This window comes from Bos javanicus, chromosome 21 (assembly GCF_032452875.1).
Source record: "Bos javanicus breed banteng chromosome 21, ARS-OSU_banteng_1.0, whole genome shotgun sequence".
In the NCBI taxonomy this organism is placed as follows: domain Eukaryota; kingdom Metazoa; phylum Chordata; class Mammalia; order Artiodactyla; family Bovidae; genus Bos; species Bos javanicus.
Genome location: NC_083888.1, coordinates 67,886,020 through 67,910,713, shown reverse-complemented (window position 1 = coordinate 67,910,713; position 24,694 = coordinate 67,886,020). Strand labels below are relative to the sequence as shown.

General features: G+C 65.7%; 1 protein-coding gene across 2 annotated transcripts; it reads right to left on the bottom strand.

Annotated features, from left to right (window-relative positions):
- Positions 1-1,168: 1,168 nt before the first annotated feature.
- ASPG (asparaginase) lies at positions 1,169-24,143 on the bottom strand. 2 transcript variants are annotated; one of them, XM_061395516.1, is made up of 16 exons: positions 24,047-24,143; positions 18,759-18,867; positions 18,156-18,267; positions 16,136-16,261; positions 15,255-15,338; positions 14,515-14,641; positions 9,525-9,637; positions 8,373-8,555; positions 8,164-8,277; positions 7,533-7,649; positions 6,783-6,878; positions 6,441-6,604; positions 4,051-4,137; positions 2,315-2,414; positions 1,909-1,989; positions 1,169-1,421 (listed from the first exon to the last, which is right to left on the bottom strand). In XM_061395516.1, the coding sequence occupies exons 1-16, from the start codon at positions 24,126-24,128 to the stop codon at positions 1,401-1,403; spliced, it is 1,716 nt and encodes a 571-aa protein (XP_061251500.1). In that variant the 5' UTR covers positions 24,129-24,143; the 3' UTR covers positions 1,169-1,400. The 2 variants fall into 2 exon arrangements, with proteins under 2 accessions (XP_061251500.1, XP_061251501.1); XM_061395517.1 differs by lacking the exon at positions 4,051-4,137 and having other exon boundaries at positions 1,303-1,421.
- Between the last annotated feature and the right edge of the window lie 551 nt (positions 24,144-24,694).

Here is a 24,694-nt window from a genome sequence, read left to right as displayed (position 1 = left end):
GCCCTGGGACATGGAAGGGGGCCTCCAAGCTCTTGTGCAGTGGTCCTGCCGCCCACCCCCAGCCTTCTGGGGGTTCCAGCCCCCGGGCCACTGCAGGGCCCCCCAAGCCCCCCGAAGCCCCGCCCCCGGCCTTCGCCAGGTGTGGGGCAGAGGCTCCCCGGCCCCACCACGCTCCCCATGTGGTGTCACCTGGTTGTGCAAGGCTCAGGCACACCCGTGTCTGGGCGAGATCTGGAATGGTGCCAGCCGTGGTGCCAGCCCGGGCCTGGGAACCGGGCTGAGAAGCCTGGGGGTGCGGGTGGAGCCGCCCCCAGCCCGGCCCCACCGAGAGAAGGCTGTGTGGTGGGTGCCAAGGGAAAGCCCTTTGGGGTCACACTTTTACCCCAAAACTACAGAGCACATGACCACGGGCTGGGCTCAGCGGCTTCCTGAGCCCCTAGCCCAGGGCCCACACAGACAATGTGGGTGCTTAGAGCGGGCCAGGGGTGGCCTCCATGGTTCCTCAGGCTCAGCAGGAGGGGCTCAGGGGCTGGAATGGGGAAGTGAGACCTTGGGCCGGCCCAGGATCAAGGGTGCATCCTTGTCCCACCAGACCGAGGGCCAGAGAGGAGGCCTGGGGTCCAGACACCTGACTTCAGCCCTGGCCGGGCCTCGGAGAGCCGCACCCCACCGTGGCCTGCCCCGCCTGGCCCACAGGCTTGGAGCTGCCTCCCACCCAGGCTGTCACAGCGAGGACCGGCGCAGGCCGCCCTCTCTGCCTCCCTGGGGTGGGCCTGGAGTGAGCGCAGCCAAGGGGCCCGTGGGCGGCAGAAGCCCCCGTGAAAGCCAGACAGGAGGGCCGGGGAGGACCAGAGAGATAGTCTCTGTGTGGTGTGCTTGGCAGAGCAGACGTGGGTGGGGTGTGCCTGTAGGGGTGACCCCAAGCTCCCAGACGAGGACTGGGAGGGGAGGGCCTGGGGCAGAGGCTGTGTGGGCCAGAGGGCCTGGCCTGCCCACCCCTCGTGGGGGCCCAATACTCGCTCACCCTGCCACCTCCTCGGGCAGGATTGGCAGTGGTTCCCTCACCCCAAGGTGCCGAAAACACTGCCCTTTGACGCAGAGCCTGAGGCCTGACACCCCACACAAAACCCCACGGTCCCGGGACCAGACAGACCCACTGGAGCCAGGCTGGTGGGGGAGAACGGTCCTCAGAAGGACTTTATGGCCACTCTCCCCAACGACGTCCTTCAGGCTGTGTCCTGGACACAGAATGGGAAGCAGTTTCCACAGCAGGGTGGGGGGCAGGGGGCAGAGGCTGGGGGTGTACAGCATGGTCAGGGCGGGGGGTGCCGGGTGGCTCCGTCCCTCCAGCAGGTCTCAACAGGAAGGAACAGCTCACGCCGCAGCAGGAGAGCTTCAGGTTAGACACCAGGCAGCACTTCCTGGAAAAGGTAGGTCTCTGGAGAAGGAGTGGAGGCCCAGGTACTGCATGGGGGCAGGGCAGACAGACAAGCCTGGGCACCTGTCAGTGGGGCCCAGCCTTTCACGAGGGAGGGACCCAAGGACCTGAGCAAAGCCAACCAGAGGGAGAATCTTCCAGTAGGCCAGCTGATGGGGTGGGGGCAGGGAGCCAGCCGGGAGCGCCGTCCACCCGGCCCAGTGGGTGCTGGGGTCCGGGCGGGTGCGGGTTGGGCAGGACGGGCCCAGCAGGGTCCCTCCAGGCTTGGGAGATTCCTGGCCATAGCCGGGCCTCCAGGGCTGTGGCCAGCTGCCCTGTGGGGTGGCCTGGCCGGATGGAGTGTGGGTCTGAGCTCGGCCATCCCTCTGGGAAGCCCTCCGTCCAGAGACTGCAGCTCCCCTCACAGGGTGAGCCCTGCCCCCAGGACACCGTCCCCACCAGCGCCTGACCACAGCGAGTAGGGGACTTACTGGGCCTGGGGCCTGGTCACCAGCCCCACCCCGAAGGTTCTGCAGGAGGGCCACCACTTCCAGGTTCCCAGCTACCTCTGCCTGTGGGGGGTGTTGGGGGGCTGCCTCAGGCGGGTGGACCAGCAGGCTGGTCCTGAACACCCCTGCACCGGGGGGGCTCCCACCCATGCATCGAGGACCCCGTGTCTCCTCCACCCCTCCTTGTTCCCACAGCTCTGGACCCTGGTGGGGGGGGGGCCTGGGACAAGAGAAGGGATAGCCCCCTCCCCAACCCACGGTTCCCGCATACGGAATGCCTCTGCAAGGAGGGCAGGGGTTGGGCATTTTGGGAAGGGGGAGCCGGTGGCGCAGTCAGGGAGGGCTTCCTGGAGGAGGTGGTCCCAGAGAGGGCACCGGGGGCACTCACGACGTGCAGCGCGCTGCGCCCATCATACCCGGGCTGCCTCAGGTCGGCCCCTGCCTGCCCCCACGCCCGCAGGCCCTCGCAGTCTGCCCTGGACGCCAGCCTGGGAGGGGGAGGGGAGGAGGGGGAGCCGTTGGGGACTCCTGGGTGCCCGGCCATCTGCCCACCGGCTCTCTTGCAAAGCCAGCCCCGAACAGCTGACCCAGCAGTGACCAGGGTCCCCGGGGCCGGCCAGCAGCCTGGACTCTGGTGTCTACACCTGTGGGGGTGGCTGTGACTCAGGTCGAGGGTACACACACACACACACACACACACACACACACACACACACGGGTGCACGTGCACACACGCTGAGCACCGCCTGCCAGTTTCATCTTTCACAACATAGCTCTCCCCGGGCGGGGCCCGTGGGGGCGGGAGGAAAGTCAGAGGCAGCCCAGTGGTGGAAAGAGCGTCACATGGGGGCCCGGGGTGGGGGGCTCTGGACCAGCGGGCTGGCCAGGAGCGGATCTGGGCCTGCCTGCCCTGGAGAGGTGGGGGCACCGAGGGGCGGCCCTCTCCCTTCCCCCTGCTCTCAGAGGCACCGCCCCCCCAGCCTAGGACCGGGAGCCATGGGGAGGGGGCCACGCCAGGGGTGCCAGCTGGCTGCGGGGAGGGCAGGGCAGACCCCCAGTACTTCCTCTGAGTCAGGAGCCCGCAGCAGCAGCGCCCCCCCGACAGGGCACGGGGTCGTCTCTAAGGTGAATCACGCTGACGCACCGCCAGCAGCCCTCGGACCTGGCCCCAGGCCTCTCGCACTGGTTCCCACACAGTTGCTTCTTGGGGAGCTGGTCAAGGGCCCCCTCAAGCCAGCCAAGCAGCTCAGGTTGGATGACCTGCTCCCATGGGACCTGTCCCTGCCCCTCCACCTGCCTCCCCGGCTGTCAATTGAGGAGTCGTCAAGGCCCACCCGAGCCGGGTCAACCCAGGAGTCCCTCCAGAGCCAAGCCCTTCCTGCCTGGGTCCCGTCACCGCAGGTCACACCCCCCTCCCCCCAGCCCTGTCATCGCTGAAAAGTCAGCAGGATCCATCCACTCGGGGACACTGAACTCCAGGGGGGAGGGGCCGAGACTGGGGACCCGTGGGGTCTGTGCACCCCACTCTGTACAGGATGGGGACCCCCTGGGCTGGGTGAGACCTCACTGGAACCAAGGCAGGGGGGCTGGGGAGAGGCTGGCTTGCAGGGACCCGGGGGGCCAGAGCTTCAGGTCCTCGTCCTGGTGAGCAGGCAGCCACCCCCCACCAACCACCTACTCAGCCTGAGACGCAACCCCGGTCACCCACAATGGGGGCTGTGACTTCAGTGCCGCTCCCAGCCTCCCGACCTGGCTTCTGCTGGTGCTCCGGCCTCTCCTGCCTCCACCTCCCTTTCCCCACGACCCTCCTTGCTTCCTCCCTACCTAGAGGCCTTGGGCCTGGCCCGCCGCACCCCAGGCTGGACGTGGGAGGAGCTGGTGGGTACTGGGGAGGCCACCCCACAGGGAGGGCCTGGGGGGCAGAGGACCTTGGGCTGCCGCCTGCCCACCCCCTACCCGCAAGGGCTCCAAGGGCCCAGCTGGTGCAGACAGAGGGCAGGGCGGGCTCTCCCCGTGTGAAGCTCCCCCTCCAAGCCCGCCATCCCTCCCCAGTGCTTGGTTTCCACCTCGGAGCCCCAGGCCCCACCACGTCCCAGGAAGCACAGGTGCGCCTGCGAGCCTCACCGGCACAGCTCCGTCCCCGAGTCCTCCAGCTCCTGGGGGGACAGGCAGGCCCCAGCTGCCCGCAGCAGCCCAATGACATCCCTATGCCTGCCGTGAGAAACAGCGGGGTGACCGCCTGCCAGAGGCAGCATCTGCCAGACGCCAGCAGGCCAGGACCAGGAGCCCACCCTCACCGGACGCACTCAGAACCATGCTGGGGCTCAGCCCAGGCCGAGCAGCTCAAGGCCCAGGCCCACCCGAGGGCACGGCTGTGGGCACCGGGAAGGCCCAGCCTGGGAGACCGCCCTGTGGAGCTCGCACACGCTCGGGGAGTCTGCAGAGACTGAGTCCACTGGGCCCGCGCTCTGCCCCTGAGGGTGGGGTGGTGAGGAGATACCAACAGAGAACGCGGGGACAGGCTGGCCCGCAGCGGGGCCCAGATGACTGCAGGCGTCCAGGGGCACCTAGCCTGAGCCCCGCATGCGGGGTGAGCCTCCATGGGGTTCGCAGGGTGGGGGTGAAGCTCAGTGAGGCAGGAGAACAGAGAGCCGGGGCCGGGGGAGGACCATCAACTGCAGTCACCCCACTTCTGGGGAGCCTGGGGAGGAGGGGGAGTCCCACAGGCTTGGCACCCCCCCTCCAGCCCAGAACCTTCCAGGGTGGGGCCACCCCCCACCCCAGGGCACAGCAGGGCCCTCTTGGGGGTGAGACCGGTTTGGGAAGTGGGGGAGGTGTTGTGACAGCGGCCGGGACGAGGGGGTGGGGCCACGATGGGGTGAGCTCACCGCACTACCCACCCACACCCCAGGACGGGCAGCCTGGAGTCTGCAGCCAAATCAGCCTGGCCTGGGTGCCGCGGGCACACCCCACAGGCACCCCACCCCTCTGCCCACTGCCAGGCCTGTTCTGAGAACCTTTGATGCCCCCAGGAAGCGGGGGCTGCTACAAGGCGCCCCAGCCCAGGGCCAACCTGAAGAGGTTGGTGGCTTGGAGTCTCCATGAGACTCAGAAAATCCCCAGCAACAAGCCGGGTTCCCACAGGCTGAGAGCCCCTGGGGAGGGGCGCGGGGCCTGCCACAGACGCCACACAGAGCTCAGCTATCAGCAGGGGCAGACTAAGCAGGATGGGGGTGAAGGACAGGGAAGGCGGGCATGGAGTCCATGGGGTCGCCAAGAGTCGGGCACGACTGAGCGACTCAACAGCAAAGACGCCGGGAAGGAAAGTTCCCAGACACACACTCACACAGGCGTTCAGCATCATGTGCGTGACAGCTCTGGGCGGCTGGACAGAGGGAGGGGAGGGCAGGGCAGCACTGCCCGGCCTCTGAGGGACCTAAGCCCCTAGAGGGAGAGGCCAGGCGGCCTCCAGGCCCCCCACGTGCCCGGCCGCTGCGAGTCCCCATGGGCCAGCAGAGCAGGTGAGGCTGACCCTCGGAGAGAGGCCAGGCGGGCCTGGGCGGAGGGGAGGAGACCCCCACCCCAGCAGAGGACACAGGACGTGTGTCCGCCAGCCGGATGCCCACACCTCCGCCCTCATGCTGGCCCCTGCCTGCCCCATGGGCTGGGCTCAGTGCCCAAGGCCCTGGCTCCTGAGGGGTGACCTCCAGCTCGTGCCAATCCTCACACAACCAGCCCTGCCAGGGGCCATCCCGCAGCACGTGTGACCCCTCCGGGTGGCCCTGGCCTCTGGCCTTGGTGCCCTCTGACCCTCAGAAGGAACTGGGCATCAAGTGCCCAAACCCACTGCTCAGGGCGCCAGGGCCTCAGTAAGGACTCGGCTCGGCAAGTCTCTACCTGTGGAGGGGAGGTGGGAAACCTCCCCAGAAACACTCAGGTTGGGGACCTGCCTTAAAAAGCCAGGGTTTGTCAGACAGGGCCAGCTTGGGGGACCACCCCCCGAATATCAGGCATGCTGAGTTCACTCCCTAGGGCACCTGTGCCCACCCTGCCCACCTGGCACTATGCAAGCTGCTCTGCAGCCTGCTTCGCCCCAGTGCTGGGCAGAGGGCTTCCCCCTTCGCCCTCGTGCCAGCCCCTCAGGCAGAGGGTGCAGGGAACACACGAGGCCTCTTCTGCTTTTCTTGTTAGAAATTCCCTGCCAGGGTCTTGCTGGACCTGGAGTGCTCAGCTCAGAAGTCACCTCCAGGAAGCCCTCCCTAACCACCCTGCCCCGAGGAGTCCTCCCAGTCTGGGCCCTGCCCACGACCGGCAGGGTCACTGTTGGTACCGAGGGCCCAGGCCGGAAGGGGTGAGGCTCCGGGAAGCAGGTGTCTTCGGTGCCCCCCGGCTCTGCCTGGGGAAGCCATGTGACCACGGGCACTCCGAAGGCCCCCCGGAGGCAGCTCTGTCCAGGCCCGGCCCCGGGCAGCGCCCGTGCCTGCACCCCCACCCCAGTGCCCGCCGTCAAATACCTGCCCCCCACGGCCAGCAGCAGGGGGCTGAGGCCGTCCTTGTCCCGGGCGTTCACGTCCAGCCCTCTCTGCAGCAGCATGGTGACGGCCCCAGCCTGGCCAGCCCGGGCAGCCGCATGCAGTGGGGTTTGGCCACTGAAGTCCTCCAGGCTCCGGTCACTGCCCTGGGGGGACATAGGGGCCCGTCACCCACCGAGGAAAGGCCACGGGGAAGGGACATCCCAGCAGAGCCACGAGGCCCCGTCGACTGCAGTAAGGGGAGCAGACCCCGGGAAAGGAGATCCAGCCCACCCCCGGGCCTGTGTGGCCAGGCTGGTCCCCAAGGGTGGATGAGAGACTCACCAGCTCTACCAGCACCTGCAGGGCCTCCAGGTCACCCACGTAGGCCGCAGCACAGGCCAGGCTGGGCACCAGGGCGTCCCACACCTCATCGGCCTCCTGCAGAGGCAGGCAGCAGCACCTCGGACCCCTGCCCCCTCCCCGAGGCCCCCGCCGTACACACGTGGCTGCTGCCCATTCCCCCACCGCCCTCCCGGACAGTCCTGTCCCCACGCTCACTCCACAGGGGGGACACTGAGGCCCACGGTGGGCCCCGGGGCAGCAACCAGACGCGGCGCCCCCGTACCGGGTCTGTACACTTTGCCCAGAGGCAGGGCGGTGAGGGGGGTCACCAGGAGGTCCCAGTCACCGCCGGGAGCCTGGCTCAGCTTGAATCCCACAACCCAGGCCCAAAAGCCAGCCCTCAGCTCCTTCCCGGGCCCAGGCACCCTGGCCGAGAAGGGAAGGGGCCCCGGTCTGGCCCCTCCTCTGGGGAGACCTTGGAGCAGACCGCCCTCTCGCCCCAGCTGACCCTGCCGGCCCTGGGCTGTTCCACCAGGTGAGCGCCATGGTCTGCACGCTGCGTACACGCTGCAAGCGCCCCTCTGGACCACCCAGCCCCTTCCAGACCCCTCTGGATGCCCGCCGGCGAATCCCTGCCAGCCTCCCCGGCTGCTGCCCTGAGCCCTGCCTGCCCCCCGCCCTTGGCTCAGAAGCAGGCTGTGCCTGGGGTTGTTCCACTCCTGTCCCCCGGGGCCCCTACCCACGCTGCACCTGTCTCAGACTGAGGAGCTGGGCGACCCCGCGCCCCAGCACACCACCCCGCAGAGAGGGCCGGGGCTCGTCCACAGTGGGCGGCGTCATCTCCCCGCGCAGGTCCCTGGCCAGCAGCTGGGGCACATGGGGCGGGGAAGGGGGATACACACAGAAAGAGCCGGGCAGCTCACCAGAGCCTGGACCCAGCAGTCCAGACCCACCAGGCGGGCCAGGCACCCCCAGCCCCTAGCAGAGGGTGCCCCCAGACCTGAAATGCCTCCATCAGGCTGCTTCCTGGGGCCCAGAGCCTGACCCAGCCAGGTCCCCACAGCAGCTCAGCCCACCCTCCAGCCTCCAGCTTAGGGTCTCCCTGGGCCCTGGTGGCCTCTGCCCAGCCGGAGGGGCCAGCCGGGGAAGCACTGGGGTGGGGATACCCTGAGAGCAGGGCGGACCTGGGGCTCCCCAAGAAAGAGTGTGGGGTGTGGGGCTCCCCAAGAGAGTGTGGGGGTGTGGGGCGGTGTGGGGCTTGGGGGAGGTGACGGGGAGGCCACTTCCAGCCCCCCGCAAAGCCCAGGCACATACTCCCCGGGCTGGGCCCACCCACCACACGGGAGCCGAGGGGCGCGGTCCCCGCTGGAGGCACACACACCTCCTTCCTGCCATCCAGGCTCAGCCCCGGGAGGCCCAGCACATAGGACAGCTTGGCCAGTGCTGCCTCAGACGTCATGTCGAAGCCTGACACGGTCCCAGAGCCGCTCAAGGCCTGGAGGGGCGGGGGTGCGGGTGGACCGAGAAGGAGGCGGGTGGCCAGGGCTCGCCCCTGCCCCCGCCCCAGGCCCTGGCACCCCCTGCGCCCACCATGCCGGCTCCGTAGTCGGAGGTGACGGCACCCTGGAGGCAGTGGGTGCAGTTGACGATGATCAGGCCACGCTCGGCCGCCGCCCGCAGCTCCTGAAGCAGGTCGGGCTTGGTGGGCCCGTTCCCGGAGCCAAAGGTCTCCATGACCACGCCCTTCATGGGGGGCTGCAGGAAGGCCCGGACCTGTGGGGGCGGGAGGCGGGGACTCGCTTCCACCAAACACGGGCAGCGGGGGCTGTCCACCTCGCTCCCCTTCACATCTTCCCTGAGTGACCCCCATCCCCTCCTGAGCATTAGGGCCATGAACACTGTGGAGACAGGTCAGAGGTCACAGGGAGCCGGCCGGACATGAGAAGGGGCAGTCAGGGGCCCCACCGAGGGCAGGGATCCCACCCCAGCTGGACCACCCACCGCCCTCCTGGCCCTCCATCCGGCCCGAAGCTCTGACACACGACAGGTGATGCTCCCAGCAAGCCGGCGGGCGGGGACGGGCGCTGCAGCTGGACACACTGAGCTCAGGGCACGCTGAGGCTGAGCTGTTGGCCTGTGCTAAGGGTCCAGCCCCCTGGCTGTGTCCCTATCAGAGCCTTCAGTTCAGCCCAGTCGCTCAATCATGTCCGATTCTTTGCGACCCCATGGACTGCAGCACACCAGGCCTCCCAGTCCTTCACCAACTCCCGGAGCTTGTTCAAACTCATGTCCATCGAGTCAGTGATGCCATTCAGCTATCTCATCCTCTATCGTCCCCGTCTCCTCCCGCCTTCAATCTTTCCCAGCATCAGGGCCTTTTCCAATGAGTCAGCTCTTCACATCAGGTGGCCAAGATATTGGAGTTTCAGCTTCAGCAGCAGTCCTTCCAATGAATATTCAGAACTGATTTCCTTGAGGATGTACTGGTTGGATCTCCTTGCTGTCCAAGGGACTCTGAAGGGTCTTCCCAGAGCCTTCAGCCCTCATCAGAACCACTATCAGCTCCCTCCTCCTCTCCAGGTAGAAGCCAAAGGTAAAAGTTCACCTATTCCTGGCAGCTCCCAGGAACCAGTAGACTGGAGTCTGGGGCCCACTGCTGGACGATGCTGTTCCTGCCCTGACGGCCCAATAGCCCCCATGGAGTGAAGCGCTGGGGTGCCACCAGGGAGGCGGGGTCCCTACCAGGGAGGCGGGGATCCCCGGGTAGAGGCGCAGCAGGCCCACGTTCCGCTCCATGCTGCTGTGCACCACCAGCCGGCCCTGCCCGCGGACTCTGCGCACCAGCTCCTGGCTGACTGCGGGGACAGACGGACCAAGAGTAGAATTAGGCTATCTGGGGCCACAGCCAGGCCCCGCCTCCCCCGGGCGCCTCTGAAGCCCCCTCCCCTGCCCCCCTTCAGCTCGCTCAGCCAATGGGCGCAACCCAGCCTGAGCCAGCCCAGGGATGGGATGGGATCCAGGGGGCAGGAGGACCCTGCAGGGGAGTTGGGGGGGTGGCTCGGGGGTAGGGCCTCCCAGGCGAGGGCACGGCTGCTGCAATGGCAAGAGGGCAGGGCGCGGGGCCCCAGGATCCGGGGTCCCAGGTCCCACGAGCAGTCCGGGCAGCAGCCTCTGACCAGCCAAACTCACGGGCCCCTTGCAGGGCGCCCGCTGGGCCCCGAGCCCAGCAGGTCCATGAATGAACGAGTGAGTCTTCAGGATCCCAAACCTCTGGGGAAACCTCCATCTCATTCACCCCAAAGTCTCAGGAGTAACGTGAGCCCGGCCTGCTCCCCACACCCAGGGCAGGTTTCCGGCTCCTGAGCCCCGAGGAGAGTGGAGCAGCAGTGCCTGGGGGTCAGTGCCCGCCACCCAGAGAACCCCCAGGCCTTAGGCTCGCCATGGACCTAGAGACGGCAGCTCTGTAGGGACCACATCGCCGGAGCCGCCCCGCCCTCCTGCTGCACCCATGGGCGGGGCACAGGGGCGGAGGTCTGGGCAGCAGGCCTGGCCTCTGACCCTCAGGAGCATGGCATTGAGCCCGAGTCCCATCCTCTTGGCCCCTCAAGCGGGCAGAGGGTGGGTGCCAAGACCCCTTGAGAGGCTGTGGAGGAAGCAGGTGCCAAGGAGACCCCTTCATCCAGCCCAGGGAAACCAGGCCCAGAGCGGGAAGGGGCTTGAGAGGCTGCCCAGAGTCAGGTGCAGAACTCAGAGGGGAATAGGGGCTCCAGGACCCCCACCAGGGCTCCTCCAACAGCCCGTCCTGTGGCGGGTGTAAGCCTGCCTGCCTCCTGCTGTTTCCACCAGAGGAATGCTCAGTCAGTTCAGTCACTCAGTCATGTCCGACTCTTTGCCACCCCATAGATTGCAGCACACCAGGCCTCCCTGTCCATCACCAACTCCCAGAGCTTGCTCAAACTCATGTCCATCGAGTCGGTGATGCCATCCAACCATCTCATCCTCTGTTGTCCCCTTCTCCTCCCGCCTTCAGTCTTGCCCAGCATCAGGGTCTTTCCCAATGAGTCGGTTCTTCGCTTCAGGTGGCCAAAGTATTGGAGTTTCAGCTTCAGTATCAGTGCTTCCAATGAATATTCAGGACTGATTTCCTTTAGGATGGACTGGTTGGGTCTCCTTGCAGTCCAAGGGACCCTCAAGAGTCTTCTCCCAACACCACAGCTCGAAAGCATCAATTCATCGGTGCTCAGCTTTCTTTATAGTCCAACTCTCCAATCCATATATGACTACTGGAAAAACCATAGCTTTGACTAGATGGACCTTTGTTGGCAAAAGTAATGTCTCTGCTTTTTAATATGTTACCTAGGTTGGTCATAACTTTTCTTCCAAGGAGCAAGCATCTTTTAATTTCATGGCTGCAGTCACCATCTGCAGTGATTTTGGAGCCCCCCAAAATAAAGTCTGTCACTGTTTCCATTGTTTCTCCATCTATTTGCCATGGAGGGATTGGGACTGGATGCCATGATCCTTGTTTTTTGAATGTTGAGTTTTAAGCCAGCTTTTTCACTCTCCTCTTTCACTTTCTTCAAGAGGCTCTTTAGTTCCTCTTCAATCTCTGCCATAAGGGTGGTGTCATCTGCATATCTGAGGTTATTGATATTTCACCTGGCAATCTTGATTCCAGCCTGTGTTTCAGCCAGCCCAGCGTTTCACATGATGTACTCTGCATAGAAGTTAAATAAGCATTTCACATGATGTGCTCTGCATAGAAGTTAAATAAGCAGGGTGACAATAGACAGCCTTGACGAACTCCTTTCCCCACTTGGAACCAATGGGGAACAACCAGTCCATTGTTCCATGTCCGGTTCTGTTGCTTCTTGACCTGCATACAGATTTCTCAAGAGGCAGGTCAGGTGTTCTGGTATTCCCATCTCTTTCAGAATTTTCCACAGTTTATTGTGATCCACACAGTCAAAGGCTTCAGCATAGTCAATAAAGCAGAAGTAGATGTTTTTCTGGAACTCTCTTGCCTTTTCAATGATCCACCAGATGTTGGCAATTTAATGTCTAGTTCCTCTGCCTTTTCTAAATCCAGCTTGAACCTGTGAAAGTTCTCGGTTCATGTACTGTTGAAGGCTGACTTGGAGAATTTTGAGCATTACTTTGCTAGCGTGTGAGATGAGTGCAATTGTGCGGTAGTTTGATCATTCTTTGGCATTGCTTTTCTTTGGGATTGGAATGAAAACTGACCTTTTCCAGTCCTGTGGCCACTGCTGAATTTTCCAAAATTGCTAACATATTGAGTGTAACATTTTAACATCATCATCTTTTAGGATTCGAAATAGCTCAACTGGAATGCCATCACCTCCACTAGCTTTGTTCATAGTGATGCTTCCTAAGGCCCACTTGACTTCACCTTCCAGGATGTCTGGCTCTAGGTGGACGATCACACCGTCGTGATTATCTGGGTCGTGTAGAGTTCTTCTGTGTATTCTTGCCACCTCTTAATATCTTCTGCTTCTGTTAGGTCCATACCATTTCTGTCCTTTATTGTGCCCATGTTTGCAAATCAAAAGTAATAGGTGATAATAAACCAAGGAATATTCCAGAGACACGCTGCCCTTTCACAGAGAGCTGGGGGGGGGGAGCTGGGGGTGGGAGAGGAGGGAGCTGAGTGTTGGGGGTGGAGCTGGGGGTGGGAGAGGAGGGAGCTGAGTGTTGGGGGGGAGCTGGGGGTGGGAGAGGAGGGAGCTGAGTGTTGGGGGGAGCTGGGGGTGGGAGAGGAGGGAGCTGAGTGTTGGGGGGGAGCTGGGGGTGGGAGAGGAGGGAGCTGAGTGTTGGGGGGGAGCTGGGGGTGGGAGAGGAGGGAGCTGAGTGTTGGGGGGGAGCTGGGGGTGGGAGAGGAGGGAGCTGAGTGTTGGGGGGGAGCTGGGGGTGGGCTCAGAAGAAGGGTGGCTGCGACAGCAGCAGGAAGTGGTGTCCTTTACTTTAGGGCCGGGCCCAGGAGTTCTGGCTGCAGAGGAGGGTTGGCGGAGACAAAGAGGGCCCACACCCACCACGCGACTAGCCCATACCCTGAGAGCCCACGGGACCCCGAGTCCTTCCACCTGGGCCTGCCAAACACCGAGGGACGCTGCCCCACGTGCAGAGGGGCCGAGAGGGAAGGGAGGCGGTGTGAGGCCCACCGCGGCCGGGCGGGGTCCCGCTCAGTCCTGACCGTGGCCTCAGGTCGATGCGGCCAAACCCAGTGTACTGGGGGACGGTGGTTCCGAGTCCCCTGCAGCCACCGGGGCCCCACTGGCCACAGCCTGGAGGCCTGACTCCCCCTCCTCAGGGCCGGGGTTTCTGCTCTGAGAGGACCTAGGGCTCCTGGAGACCCGGGTGACCACACGTGCCGTGGCCACTTGGCGGGGGGTTGTCGGGACCAGTGTGGGGGGCAGAACCCCGTGCTCCCCTCCCGGCACAGCTCAGCCCCTCCTGAGCCCCGGCCTCACAGAGGGCCGGGAAATGCAGCAGGAAGCAGTGAGGGGCTCCACCGGGCCTGGCCTGGGCAAAGCCTGGCGTTTCTCAGCACCTGTACTGGGACTGGCCTGGGGCCCTTGACACCACATGGGCACCCTTGCACCGGGCCGGAGGACACGCTCCTCCCGGGATCACAGGCGTGGGGGGTCCACGTCTCACCCCTCAGGGCCAGCATCAGCCACTCACCCACCCAGCCACTTGCACCAGCGTGCCCTGTGCTTCGAGGCCGGCGTGGGCTTGGCGTGGCCCCAGCAAAGGCCCAGGATCCAGGGTGAACTCCTCTGCACCTTTTAGCGGGCCACGTCCCGGAAGCTCCCCTCTGAGCCCCAGACCAGGAGTGACTCAGCCCCACGGGGCAGGCAGGCCTGCACAGCGGCCGCCCCACCTTCGTGCCCATTCTTCCTTCCTCAGCTGGTTGGCACTGAGGCAGGAGGGGCTGAGCGCCACCACTCAGCACAGCCCGGAGGCAGATCCATCCACCAGCACTAGCCCACGCGCCACCTCCTCCAGGAAGCCTTCCTGACTCTCCCCCTCAGCAAGCACGTGCCCCCTGCCTGACCCCCAGACCCCAGCCACGCTACACACACCTCAGACACACAGACGTGCTCTGGGCCTCCCCAACCTCCAGGGCATGCGGACAAGCAGGGTGGGTGGGCAGGGGGAGGGAAATGCAGGCTAAGACCCCGGAATGGACTCAGGACTCGGGCCGCAACCCCTCCCGGCATGTCCCTTCCTTCTCGGTGTGCGGTTCTGACCCAGTGGTCTCCCCGCCCCACCCGCTGTGGCCCACAGCCACCTGGCAGAGATCCTCTCCTCCCCAGGGCAAGCGTGGGGGCCTCAGGGGGAGTTCTCAGGACCCACCCACAGCTGGAGGCATCAGACAGTCCCAGGAGGGGGTGCTGGGGCAGAGACTCCCCTGAAAGTCCCCAGGATGCGGTCACTCCACTGGAACCACGTCCCCACGAGGCCACTGAGGGACTCCTGGGCCTGGGGCCCCGTGGCTGGGGCGGGGCACCCAAGAGGCTGGCCCCCACACAGCCTGGCTCTGAGCCGGGGTGACCTGGGGATGTCCCTATTCTGAGCGGCCCCCCACCCCGGGTTCTCCGCAGAGTTGAGGGCTGCGCTCCCCAACCCAGGGCCGCCCACAGGCCCCACAGCAGCTACGGCAGGACACGACCCCAGGCGGACGCCCCCGCTGTGGGCCCTGCTCGCTTACTCGTGACGTCAGCGCCCACGGTGGCCAGAGGCGGCAGGTTGGGGGAGCAGAAGGCCGCGAACCTGCGCGCGTCCACTTTGGTCACCCGGTTGCCCCGAAACAGCTGATTCTGGAAGAACAGGCAGACCTGTGGGATGGGAGGGGCCGCAGCTCAGCACGGGGGGCCCGGACCGCCCCCAAGCTTCGCCTCACCCACCAGGCACCCCCACCCCACTCTGGAGCTGTTCCGGGGCGGGGCCTCTGAATGGTACTCGTGAAGCTCCTCCCCACAGCGGGCCGCCTCCCAGGTTCCTCCCCTCCCCTGAGACGTGAGGGAGGGTCTGGGAAATGTGTCTGTGGCAGAGCAAGGTGCAGAGGCACCAGAGGGGGTCCCAAAACCACGCCCCGAATGGCCTGTTTCTACGGAAGCTCACACACGTTCACGTGTATGTGATGTAGATGGACACATACACCACGTCCTCAGCACGGGACAGGTTAGATAGATGTACATCACACACACGCAGAGCCCAGGAAAGCCCCCCGCGCCGCCAGCTGCAGGTGTCTGGGGTGGGGCGCGAGCACAGGCTCCCACTGCCCGCTGCTTTCCCATTTTCTCTATGGTGAGGGTGTAGCTCATGCTCAAGGTGAAACACGGAGCTTTAGCCCTGCCGGCCCCCTCACCTGCATCCCCCAGGGCAGGCGCCAGCCCCCACCCCGCGCTGCACCCCAGACCCCGCCCCGCCCACAGGAGGAGGCAGTACCTCGGGGATCACGTACTGGCCGGCCAGCAGCAGGGCGCCCAGCAGGTTCTCCCGGCCGTCATTCCACAGGGCGTGGATGGGCACCTGGGGAGAGGCCGGGGCAGGCTCAGGCCGGCGGGTGCTGCCCCTAGGGGCCGCACCTGCTGACCGTGCTCCTCCAGCCCGGCCCAGCCCCCTCTGCTCCCCCCAGACCCCCGTGCCCCCTGCCGGGTGCTGGCCAGTCCCCAAGCTCAGGCAGCACACGATGCCCTGGGACCCGTCACTGCTCAGCCCAGCCCCCTGGCCCCCAGGGCACCGAGGCCAGGCCCTCACGCTACCCAAGCCAGTGCCTGGGCCAGGCAGGCAGAGGGGAGCTGGGGGCCGACCGCAGGTGCAGGTGAGGGCAAGCAGCTTCAGGCGGGGCCTCCGAGCACCGGGTCACAGACCTGCCCCGGATCTGCTGTGGGGCCGGTGCCCCAGCAGTGGCTGGCCTGTACCCAGCTCCCCCACATCTACCAGGAAGGCAGAAAAGGGCTGGACTGCCACGGCATGGGCAGAGGGGTCGGCTGGGGAGGGGCCCCCAAGGCCTCCAATGGAACCACCCTGGGCTGAGCCACTGTCCTGGGTGCTCATAGGGCCTGTGGACGTGGGCCGGCTGCCCGGCTTCTGCACCTCATCTGCCCTGGCGATAGCAGGAGCGTCCCACTGGGGCCAGCGTGGGGGGAGGAGAAGACAAAGCAGGGCCGCAGGCTGGCAGCAGGCAGGAGCCCGGCGCTGATCGGGCACTGGCCAAGCGGAACCACCAGGACCCGCAGGACCGGGCATGGAGCCGGGGACCCACCTGTGGCCTGGGAAGGCCCCGACCCACGCGGCCTCTGCCCAGCAGGCGCCCGGGGAGGTACCTGGGCCCCGGTGAGGATGACGGTTTTCTGCAGGTTCTCCAGCACGAAGGAGAGCACGGAGGCAGCGAAGGCCATGGTGTCAGTGCCGTGGATGACCACAAAGCCGTCGTACCGCGCGTAGTGGCTCTGCAGGGGCGGCGGCCAGCTCAGGCGGCCCAGCTCCTGGGAGCAGGTGCTGGTGCCCCCACACACAGCTGGCGGAACTCAGGGACGCGCGGGCAGGCCCCAGTCACTGCCAGCCGGGGAGGCCCACAGGGAACGGAGCCCCTGCCCTGTGCTCTGCTCTCTTCCAGGACAGCCTCCTCCCCTGAACCCCTGGGGGTCTCCTAGTGACACCCCTTGGCCCTGAGAGATCTTGGCGGGGGTCTCCAGGCACACTGATGCCGGGGTGGAAAGAATCCCCGAGCAATGCCTGACCTGGGCTCCTGAGCACACCATCAGCTGGACGAAAGTGCCGGGCCCAGCTCAGTGCTCCGGAGGGCCCCTTGCTGAATGACCATTGCCCCTGAGGGCAGCAGGGGCTGTGGGGCGAGGAAGCCCACCAGCCTCTCGGTCCAGTGAGAGGGCCAGGCCATGCGCACAAGCAACAGACACGAGGCACAGCCCGCGCTGGAAGATGAGATGTCGGAGGTGGGCAGGGTGCGGACAGCAGGCATGGGCACAGCCCCTCCAGGGAGTCAGAAGGCCCCCCTGGCACGCAGGCCAGCTCTGCAGGGACACCCCCCAGCCACCGCCTCCGTGGGAGCAGCCAAGGCCTCAGGAGGCAGTTGGCCTGGGCTGTGGTTGCGAGGAGCACAGCACCCGGAACCATGGGGTCCCGGGACCTCTCTTGAAGCCCATCAAGAGACCAAGCCAGGCGGGGCTCAGAGCTGCATGGGAGCAGAGACACGTGGTGGACTGGCCCGCCCTCTGCTGGCCACACCAGGCAATTGCGTGTGGCTGGACAGCAGGATGAAGAATTGATGCTTTTGAACAGTGGTTGGAAAAGACTCTTGAGAGTCCCTTGGACTGCATGGAGGTCCAACCAGTCCATCCTAAAGGAATCAGTGCTGAAAATTCACTGGAGGGACTGATGCTGAAGCTGAGACTCCAACACTTTGCCCACCTGATGCGAAGAACTGCCTCATTGGAAAAGACCCTGATGCTGGAAAAGATTGAAGGCGGGAGGAGAAGGGGACGACAGAGGATGAGATGGTTGGATGGCATCACCGACTTGATGGACATGGGTTTGCGTGAACTCCAGGAGTTGGTGAAGGACAGGGAGGCCTGGTGTGCTGCGGTTCATGGGGTCACAAAGAGTCGGACACGACCGAACGACTGAACTGAACTGAACTGAACAGCAGTCCTAGATGCTCAGAAAAGCCATCAGGCCCCAACTGTGGGTGCTGCTGGCCAGAGACCAGGGAGACTGCCCCAGACACAGCTGCAAACATCCAGAGACAGGGGCCAGGCCTGGCGCCCCCGGGGCCAGCCCCCGGCTGCCAGGAAGGGTGCCTCAGTGACAAGCCTCTCTCTGGGGAGCAGGGTTTCTTAAGGGGGGAAGGTAAGAAATGGGCCAGGAGGGCCCCCACCCCGGGAGGCAGTAGCTGGGGCTGGCGCTGGTGGGGTGGGAGGATGGAGAGGAGAGCTGATGCAGGTGGGACGCTCTGGCTGCAGGTAAGACGTCTGCTCGGTGCTCTAAACCACGAGCCCTAAACCCACTAAGACTGCACTCCAGGGTGGGCTCGGGGCAGACAGAGCAGAGTGGGCCAGGCATGGAGCTGTCAGTCCGCAGAGGTGTCTCACGTCTCCGCGCAGGACACAGACTGGGAAAAGCTACGTTTTCAAATTGAGAGCCACCTGGGCCACTTCCTCACCGGACAGGTGGGCGTGGGCCTCGACGCGCCCCTCCAGGATGCAGGAAAGAGGGTCGTGGGGCTGCACCGCTGAGGTGGGACCCCCCATGTGCCTCCTCCCAGACCCACCTTCACCGCCAGGCCCCCGCCCCTTCCCCCCAGCCCTCCCCACACTCCCTGGTCACCTCGATGGTCTGGGCGATCTGCACCCACTCGGTGATGGTCATGTCACTGGAGTCAAAGAGGGGCTGGCACTCCAGCACTGTGTAGATGACCCTCTGGTCGGGGCTGGCCGGCCTGAGGGGGTGCGGACGGCAGGCTCTCACTCAGCACCCCCTCCATCGGCAGCCCAGTTCCCTCTGCCCAGTCGGGCACCCAGGGCCATGGCCTTGGGCCCTGCACCTCCACGGCCCCCGCTTCCGCCTGAGGCTGCAGGAACAAGGACCATGGTCCCTGGGAAGGGCTGCTCCAAGGCAGGAAGTGAACCAGGACACCCCCAGGAGCAGGGCCACTGGAAGGAGGGGTCAGCACCCAGCAGGGAAGAGCACTGGGCAGGCTGGGCCCCGACCTGGGAAGCAGGACCTTTCTGGGGGTGTACTTTAAAGGGGACTGCAGTCAGTTCTAAAGCCACCAAAGCGGGGCTGTGCCCTCCAGCAACTCGCTGTGGACACCCCAAGAAGCCACAGCCTGCTAAGCCGGCCTGGCAGGGGCCAGGCTCAGGGTGACCCCCCCACCCCATGACAGCTGGCTGTCCTCTGTGCCCAGGACCCAGGGGAGCGCCCACTCACGGCAGCACCAGGGTGTCCTCGGGGAGGCCGCGGGCCCGGGCGTGCTCCTCGTCATGGAACATGGGCAGCATCTTCAGAACTGCGGCCAGGCCCCTCCCGGGGACGAGCACTGCAGGGAGGCGGGTGGGGGTCAGGGGCTGGCAGCCACCACCAGGGCCCCCCCGCTGCTCCTCGCTGGGGGCCAGGCACCGAGCAGGACGGGGGCTGGGCGCTGCGGGTGAGCTCTGGCCCTGAGGGAGTCAGACTGGGGGCTCAGGCTGCAGCCGTCCCAGGGCCCTGGCAAGTATGGACCACTGCCCGGAGCCTGGGCCACCGCTCTCCCCCAGACAGCCCAGGGGTCCGCCAGGGGCTCCGGCCGCGTCCTGGCTAACACCTCCACCTCCAGACGAGCCCAAGGCCCCAGCGAGGCTCACAACACACACACATACAGCACCCCTCTCCCCGACTTCCCAGAATATCCGCACCATTCTGCCCAGGACACAGGCCTCTGCCTCCGCTCCGCACCCCTTCTCACCCTGCAGATGCTCCCCCTCCAGGCACAGGGCACCACCTCCAGGAAGCCCTCCTTGATGTCCAGGTCCTGGCGCCCTTGCCACACTCACCCAGGTTACCCCTTCTCCTTCCCTGGCCAGAAGCACGCGTCTAAGGAGGCACTGGGCAGAAACGGCACATGTCCTAAGAAAAGCCTAAGAAGCCCCAAGTGTCTCCTGGAAGCAAACCTCTTCCTCAGCAGAGGCTCCCAAAGGAATATTTGCATCCAGGCCCTGGCCTCTTGTCCCATCCTGCTCCCTGCAAGCTCTGCGACCTGGGGCAGGTAGGCTGAGTCCTCCTCACTGAGGTTCTGCTGGGCATCGCCCACATGCCTGGCCGTGCTGGACACCCGGACGCAGCAGCAAGGACAACACGCCCCCCGCCCCCCGCCCACTCCAGAAAAGCTTCTTTGGCTGAAACGCCTAAGACCTCCAGGACCAGGGGCAACGGGCACGGTGGTGGAGACCTGGCTCCCAGCCTCCGCCCTCTGCCAGGTGTATCGGCCTCCTGCTGCTGTGCAACAAGTGCCCCAAGCTTAGCAGCTTAAACAGCACCCTTCATTATCTCAGTCTGGAGGTGGGGTGTGGGGTGAGTTCGGGGGTTGGGGGTCGTGATCTTCCTGGAGGTGCTGGAGCAGGTCTGTCCAGGCTCACCCGGAGGCTGGCAGAACTCAAGTTCATGCCAGTAACAACCAGGAGCCTTCCCAGCCCATACCCCCGGCTGGGGGACCCCGCAACGGCCGGTGGGTCCTGACACTGAATCTCTCTGACCTCGCCTGTGCCTCTTCCCCTCTGCGGAGCCCGACAGCTGCCCCGCCCGCGCCCCCCACCCTCACCCCACCCACCCACCCCAGCCCCTTCTTGGGCATGTGTCTCCTCCTCAAGCTGGCGGCCAGGATCTCTCCCCAGATGTGAGTCCGGCCATGCGCTCCTTTTCTTGGGGTCGTGGGCCCAGCATCAGACCCACCCCCCCACCCCGCCCCCAGCTCACTGATGCCCCGTCCCCACCCTGCAGCTCGGGGCAGGGCTCGGCTTCCCTGGCCTCGTCCGCCGAGGAACAAATCTGAACAAACCCAGGGAACCAAACCAGCAATGTTTGCGGGCCAGAAGCCACAGACTCTGGGCTGGGCTTCCCGCTCCAGCGCCCTCTCCACACGTCCACCTGCTAAACCCCAGGCCCAGCTCCTGCCAGCCCCGCAGGGAGCACGGCCTCAGAGTTCAGGGTGCTGTCTCCCCAGCCAGAGAAGGATACCTCGGGGAAGGGGCACCTGGAATAGCCACCCCGTCTTCCACCCAGGAAGCCCCTGTGGGGGCTCCATACACTTTGCTGCAGAAGCAACGTGGCTCAGGGAACATCAGTGTGACACCGCCGGCCGGCCACCCTCCCAAGATGCTGGAGGCTGGCCGGGACACGCAGCTGCTGCACAAAGCTCTGGACTCGCCAGCCCTGCTGCTGGGGGGAGGCCCCAACTTCAGACCTGGGCGTTGAGGGAGGCCCAGGGCCGCCCACCCCCCTGCAGCAGGGGACAAGATGGCCCGCGGATGTCCCCACCTGAGCCCCAGGACCGAGAGGCAACCTTCTGTGGGCGTGAGTTCAGGAGATGATGCTGGCTCCTGGCCTCCACCTGCGTCCTTGTGAGAGGGCTTGACGCCCAGAGGGGAGGGCGGAGGAAGGATAGAGCAGAGCTGGCCCAGATTGGGGAGGTCTCCAGAGGGCCCTCCTGCTGTCTGAGGCCCTGGTTTGGGGTCTCGGGTCAAGCAGGTGCAGGAAGCTCCCCGACCACTGTCTGTGCCGGCTCCTCTGCAGTGGGTGGCCTTTGGGGATGGCCGTGGAAATCTGAGGATCCACGAACGGGGCGGGTGGTGCGCATGGTCACTACCACCCCAGAGCCAGGCCACTGCTGGCGGACTCGGGGGGGGGGGGTGGTGGGCGCGGGGGAGGGAGGGGGCCCTGACTCCGGGAACATCCCACCCCAAGGCCAGCAGTGGGCGGGGGTGGGCGTGGGGGGCCCTGACTTCCGGGAACACCCCACCCCAGGGCCAGCGGGATGGCCCGAGAGGAGGCCATCCTCTGCTTCCATTCTATTCTCCCGGGGCAAAACTCTGCGGACACATCATCATACAAAGCAGCCAAAGATGTGGGGGAAACGGCGGTGAGAGTGTCAGGAAGTCAACAAATAAAAAATATATTTTTGGATTTTGTAATATTATTGGCTTTTAAGAACGGGAAGTTATTTCCTTCATCAATCGAAGTAAACACCTGTTACCAAAAAAAAAAAAAAAGCGGGGAGGGGGTTGGGGGTTGGGAAACTTCCCTGGCTGTCCAAAGGTTAAGACTTCCCCCGCAGGGGGCGCAGGTTCGATTCCTGGTCAGGGGATTAAGATCCCATCTGCTGCGCAGTGCAGCAAAAACAAAACAACTAGTAAGCAAACACCTGCTTTCACATCTAATTCTGATTCAGATTCTTTTTCTTAACAAGGGCCCCCAAGCTTCAGGCCCTCCGCAAGCAGAAGCGGCTGCACCAGGCCTCGTCTCCCTGCTGTACAGGCGGGGAGCTGGTCACGGGCAGCGGCCCCACAGACAAGTTCCCCTGTAAGGGCCGGTCTGCCCCAAGGACAGGCGCACGGCAGCCTGTTCCAGGAAGGGCGTCCAGGCCAAGGGCAGGAGAAGCCGTGGGCACTGCCTCTCAGGATCAGGCTGCCCTCCTCCTGTGGCCTCCTGGAGGTCCTGGCCCCCGCAGACCCCGAGGCTCCGCCCACCGGGAGCCGGCCCACAGAGGGCGCCCGGGGCGTCGGAGTCTCTGGCCGGGGTGCTGCTGACCCTGGGCTTGCCTCATCAACTGATCTCAGGTTCACGATGCCCCTTGACCAGTGACATCATCTCTGATCTCAGAGAGGGGGAGGGCGAGGGCTGTCCCCAGCCGCCGCGGCCTTGCCCTCCCCTCAGCATCCTGACCTTTGGCAGGGCTCGCGTGCCTGGCAGGCCACTGTTTACCAGCAGGCGCTTGAAATGCTCCCAACAGTGAGAATCCAAACAGCCACAGGAGCCGGTGGCCCGCACCCGCAGAGCCAGGCGGGTTAATTATTGACCCCGCAACCGGAATCCCCAGGCAGGCAGGGCCTGGAGCAGCTGGGCGCCCGGCCTCCAGCGGGGCTCGGAGCGGGGTCCCCACGCCCCAGGCCCGCGTCCTCTACGCGCCCCCTTTGCCCTTCTTCCCCCACCCGCTCCTTCCCGGCTCGGGGGCGCTGCCCTGCGGGATCTTGGGAGACGGCTTGCCTGGAAGTCACTGCCACCACACTCCATTTTTCTAGAGCCCCTTCCAGACAAGGGGATTTGTCAGCTCTTTGGCAAATGCAGGGCCTGTGGGAGTGAGCCGTGGGCGTCCGGGTGGCGGGGGCGGTGATGGGGGGCACAGAACGCAGTGCAGATGGGGTCACGGTCAGAGTCCCCCTAGTCCCTTCAGCCCGGACCCTCGACACCCATGAGCTGAGCTCAATGGGATCACAGGCATCACAGCTGGCCAAGTGCCAAGCCTGGGGGGTTGGGCAGCGACCGGGATGGGTCAGGGCCATCTGAGGACGCCGGCAGAGCCTGCCCGCTCCCCTCTCTCTGCCCCAGCCCTGCAGTCCAGGAGGAGTGACCCCCAGGGTACGGAGGGATGTGGAAAGCCCCCCTGGACAGGGCTCTCTGGGGGTCTGAGCCCTGGGACCCAGCATAGATGGTGCCTGGAACCATCTGTGAACAGGCGGGGCTTGGGGAGGGGGGCGTTAACAGGGACAGAGGACGGGAAGCAGGTGCTGGCGAGAAAGGGCCCGTGGCATCTGAGTAGCTGCTTCAGGGGAACTGCGTGGTGGCGGGGGTGGGGGGCGCGGAGGATGCTCTGTTGGCCCTGGGGGTTGTGGCGGGGCACAGCTGGTTCTGAGGGAAGGGGAGGGCCCTGGGGAGCTGGGAGAGCTCCAAGTAGGAGGACACCCCAGGGCAGGGTGGGGCGGCCCCAGGAGTGAGGCCCGCGGGGGACCTGGGGGCACAGGGAGCAGCCGAGGGCTGGGGAGGGGGCCCGCGGGACGTAGGCGGAAGAGGGCCAGCGCCCCCGCTCCAGAGTGCGGGGCAAGGTTCCAGGCTGAGGCTGAAGGGCTGTCTGGGCCCCTCCTGGAGGGTGAGCACCCCCACAGCCAGGACCCGGGGCCCAAGTGGAGGCCACGCTACAACACTCCAGGGGTGAGTGCGGTGCCCTGCCTACCCCTGCAGGCTCCCCGGGCGCTCTGCCCGGCCTGGGGGCACCCCTGCCCCGGGGTCATGCGGGCCCGGCGCCCCCCCACTCAGGCCCTCCCCCGCCCAGCAGTCACCCCTCCCAGCAGTCACCCCTCCCTGACCCAAATCCTGTCAGAGCCCCAGGGCAGGGGAGAGGGAACGCGACCGCCAGGTCTCCGCCAGGTCTCCTGGTGCCAGTGAGCACTGCCCAGAGCCGGCGGGCCGGCCAGGGACAGCAGGGAGTGGCCGGGGTCGCCCTGCAGCCCCTGGTGTCCGGAGTGAGAGGCCCGGACAGCCCTTGAACACCTGCCCACCAGCCCATCTGTGCAGGGACAGGGTCCGACAGGAGCGACGCCCCCCAGGCTCGGGCAGAGAGGAGCCGGCGGCAGCGAGGGGGAGGCGCTGGGTGCCCACCGGAGCGGGGGTCAGGACGGGTCAAATGCCGGCGGCGGGAGCACGACCCCCACCTCGCCCCCCACCCCGAGCCGGGCGCCCGCCCCACTCACCGCCGCGCTCGCTCCGCATGCCGATGGTGCCGCCGGTGTAGACGGCCAGGAGCCGCCGCTCCCGCCCCGCCGCGCGCGCCATGCCCGCCACCCAGGCTCCGAGGGGACTGGCGGGCCGGCGGGGCGGGGCCTGGGGGGCGGGCACTCGCCGCAGGGTCGGGCCTGTACCTGTCCCCGCAGGGGAGTGGCGGGGCAGGCCCCCAAGGGGGAGGTACTGGGGACAGGTCCCAGCGGCCCCAGTGGCCCGGGGCGTTTTGAGTCGCTGTAGCTTGTGGCACGAAGGCCATGGGCCTCACCGACGGTGGCGTCCGAGGACCCCCGAGCGGAGGGCGGGTAGTCCTCCCCACAGGCCCTGGCGCTCCCCCGACCTAGCACCGTAGACCATGCCTGGGGTCTTCTGCCCTGGAAGGCGGGGCAGGCAGAGACCCCAGCCGGTCCACTCACACTGTCCAGAAGCCCGAGGGGACCCCCTCCAGGGCTAAATAGAGCCCACCCTTCACAGTCCCGGCTTCCCAGGGGGCGCTGGTGGTAAAGAACTTGCCTGCCAAGGCTGGAATCTCCAGAGTCATGGGTTTCATCCCTGGGTTGGGAAGATCCCCTGGAGAAGGAAATGGCAACCTGCTCCATTATTCTTGCCTGGGAAATCCC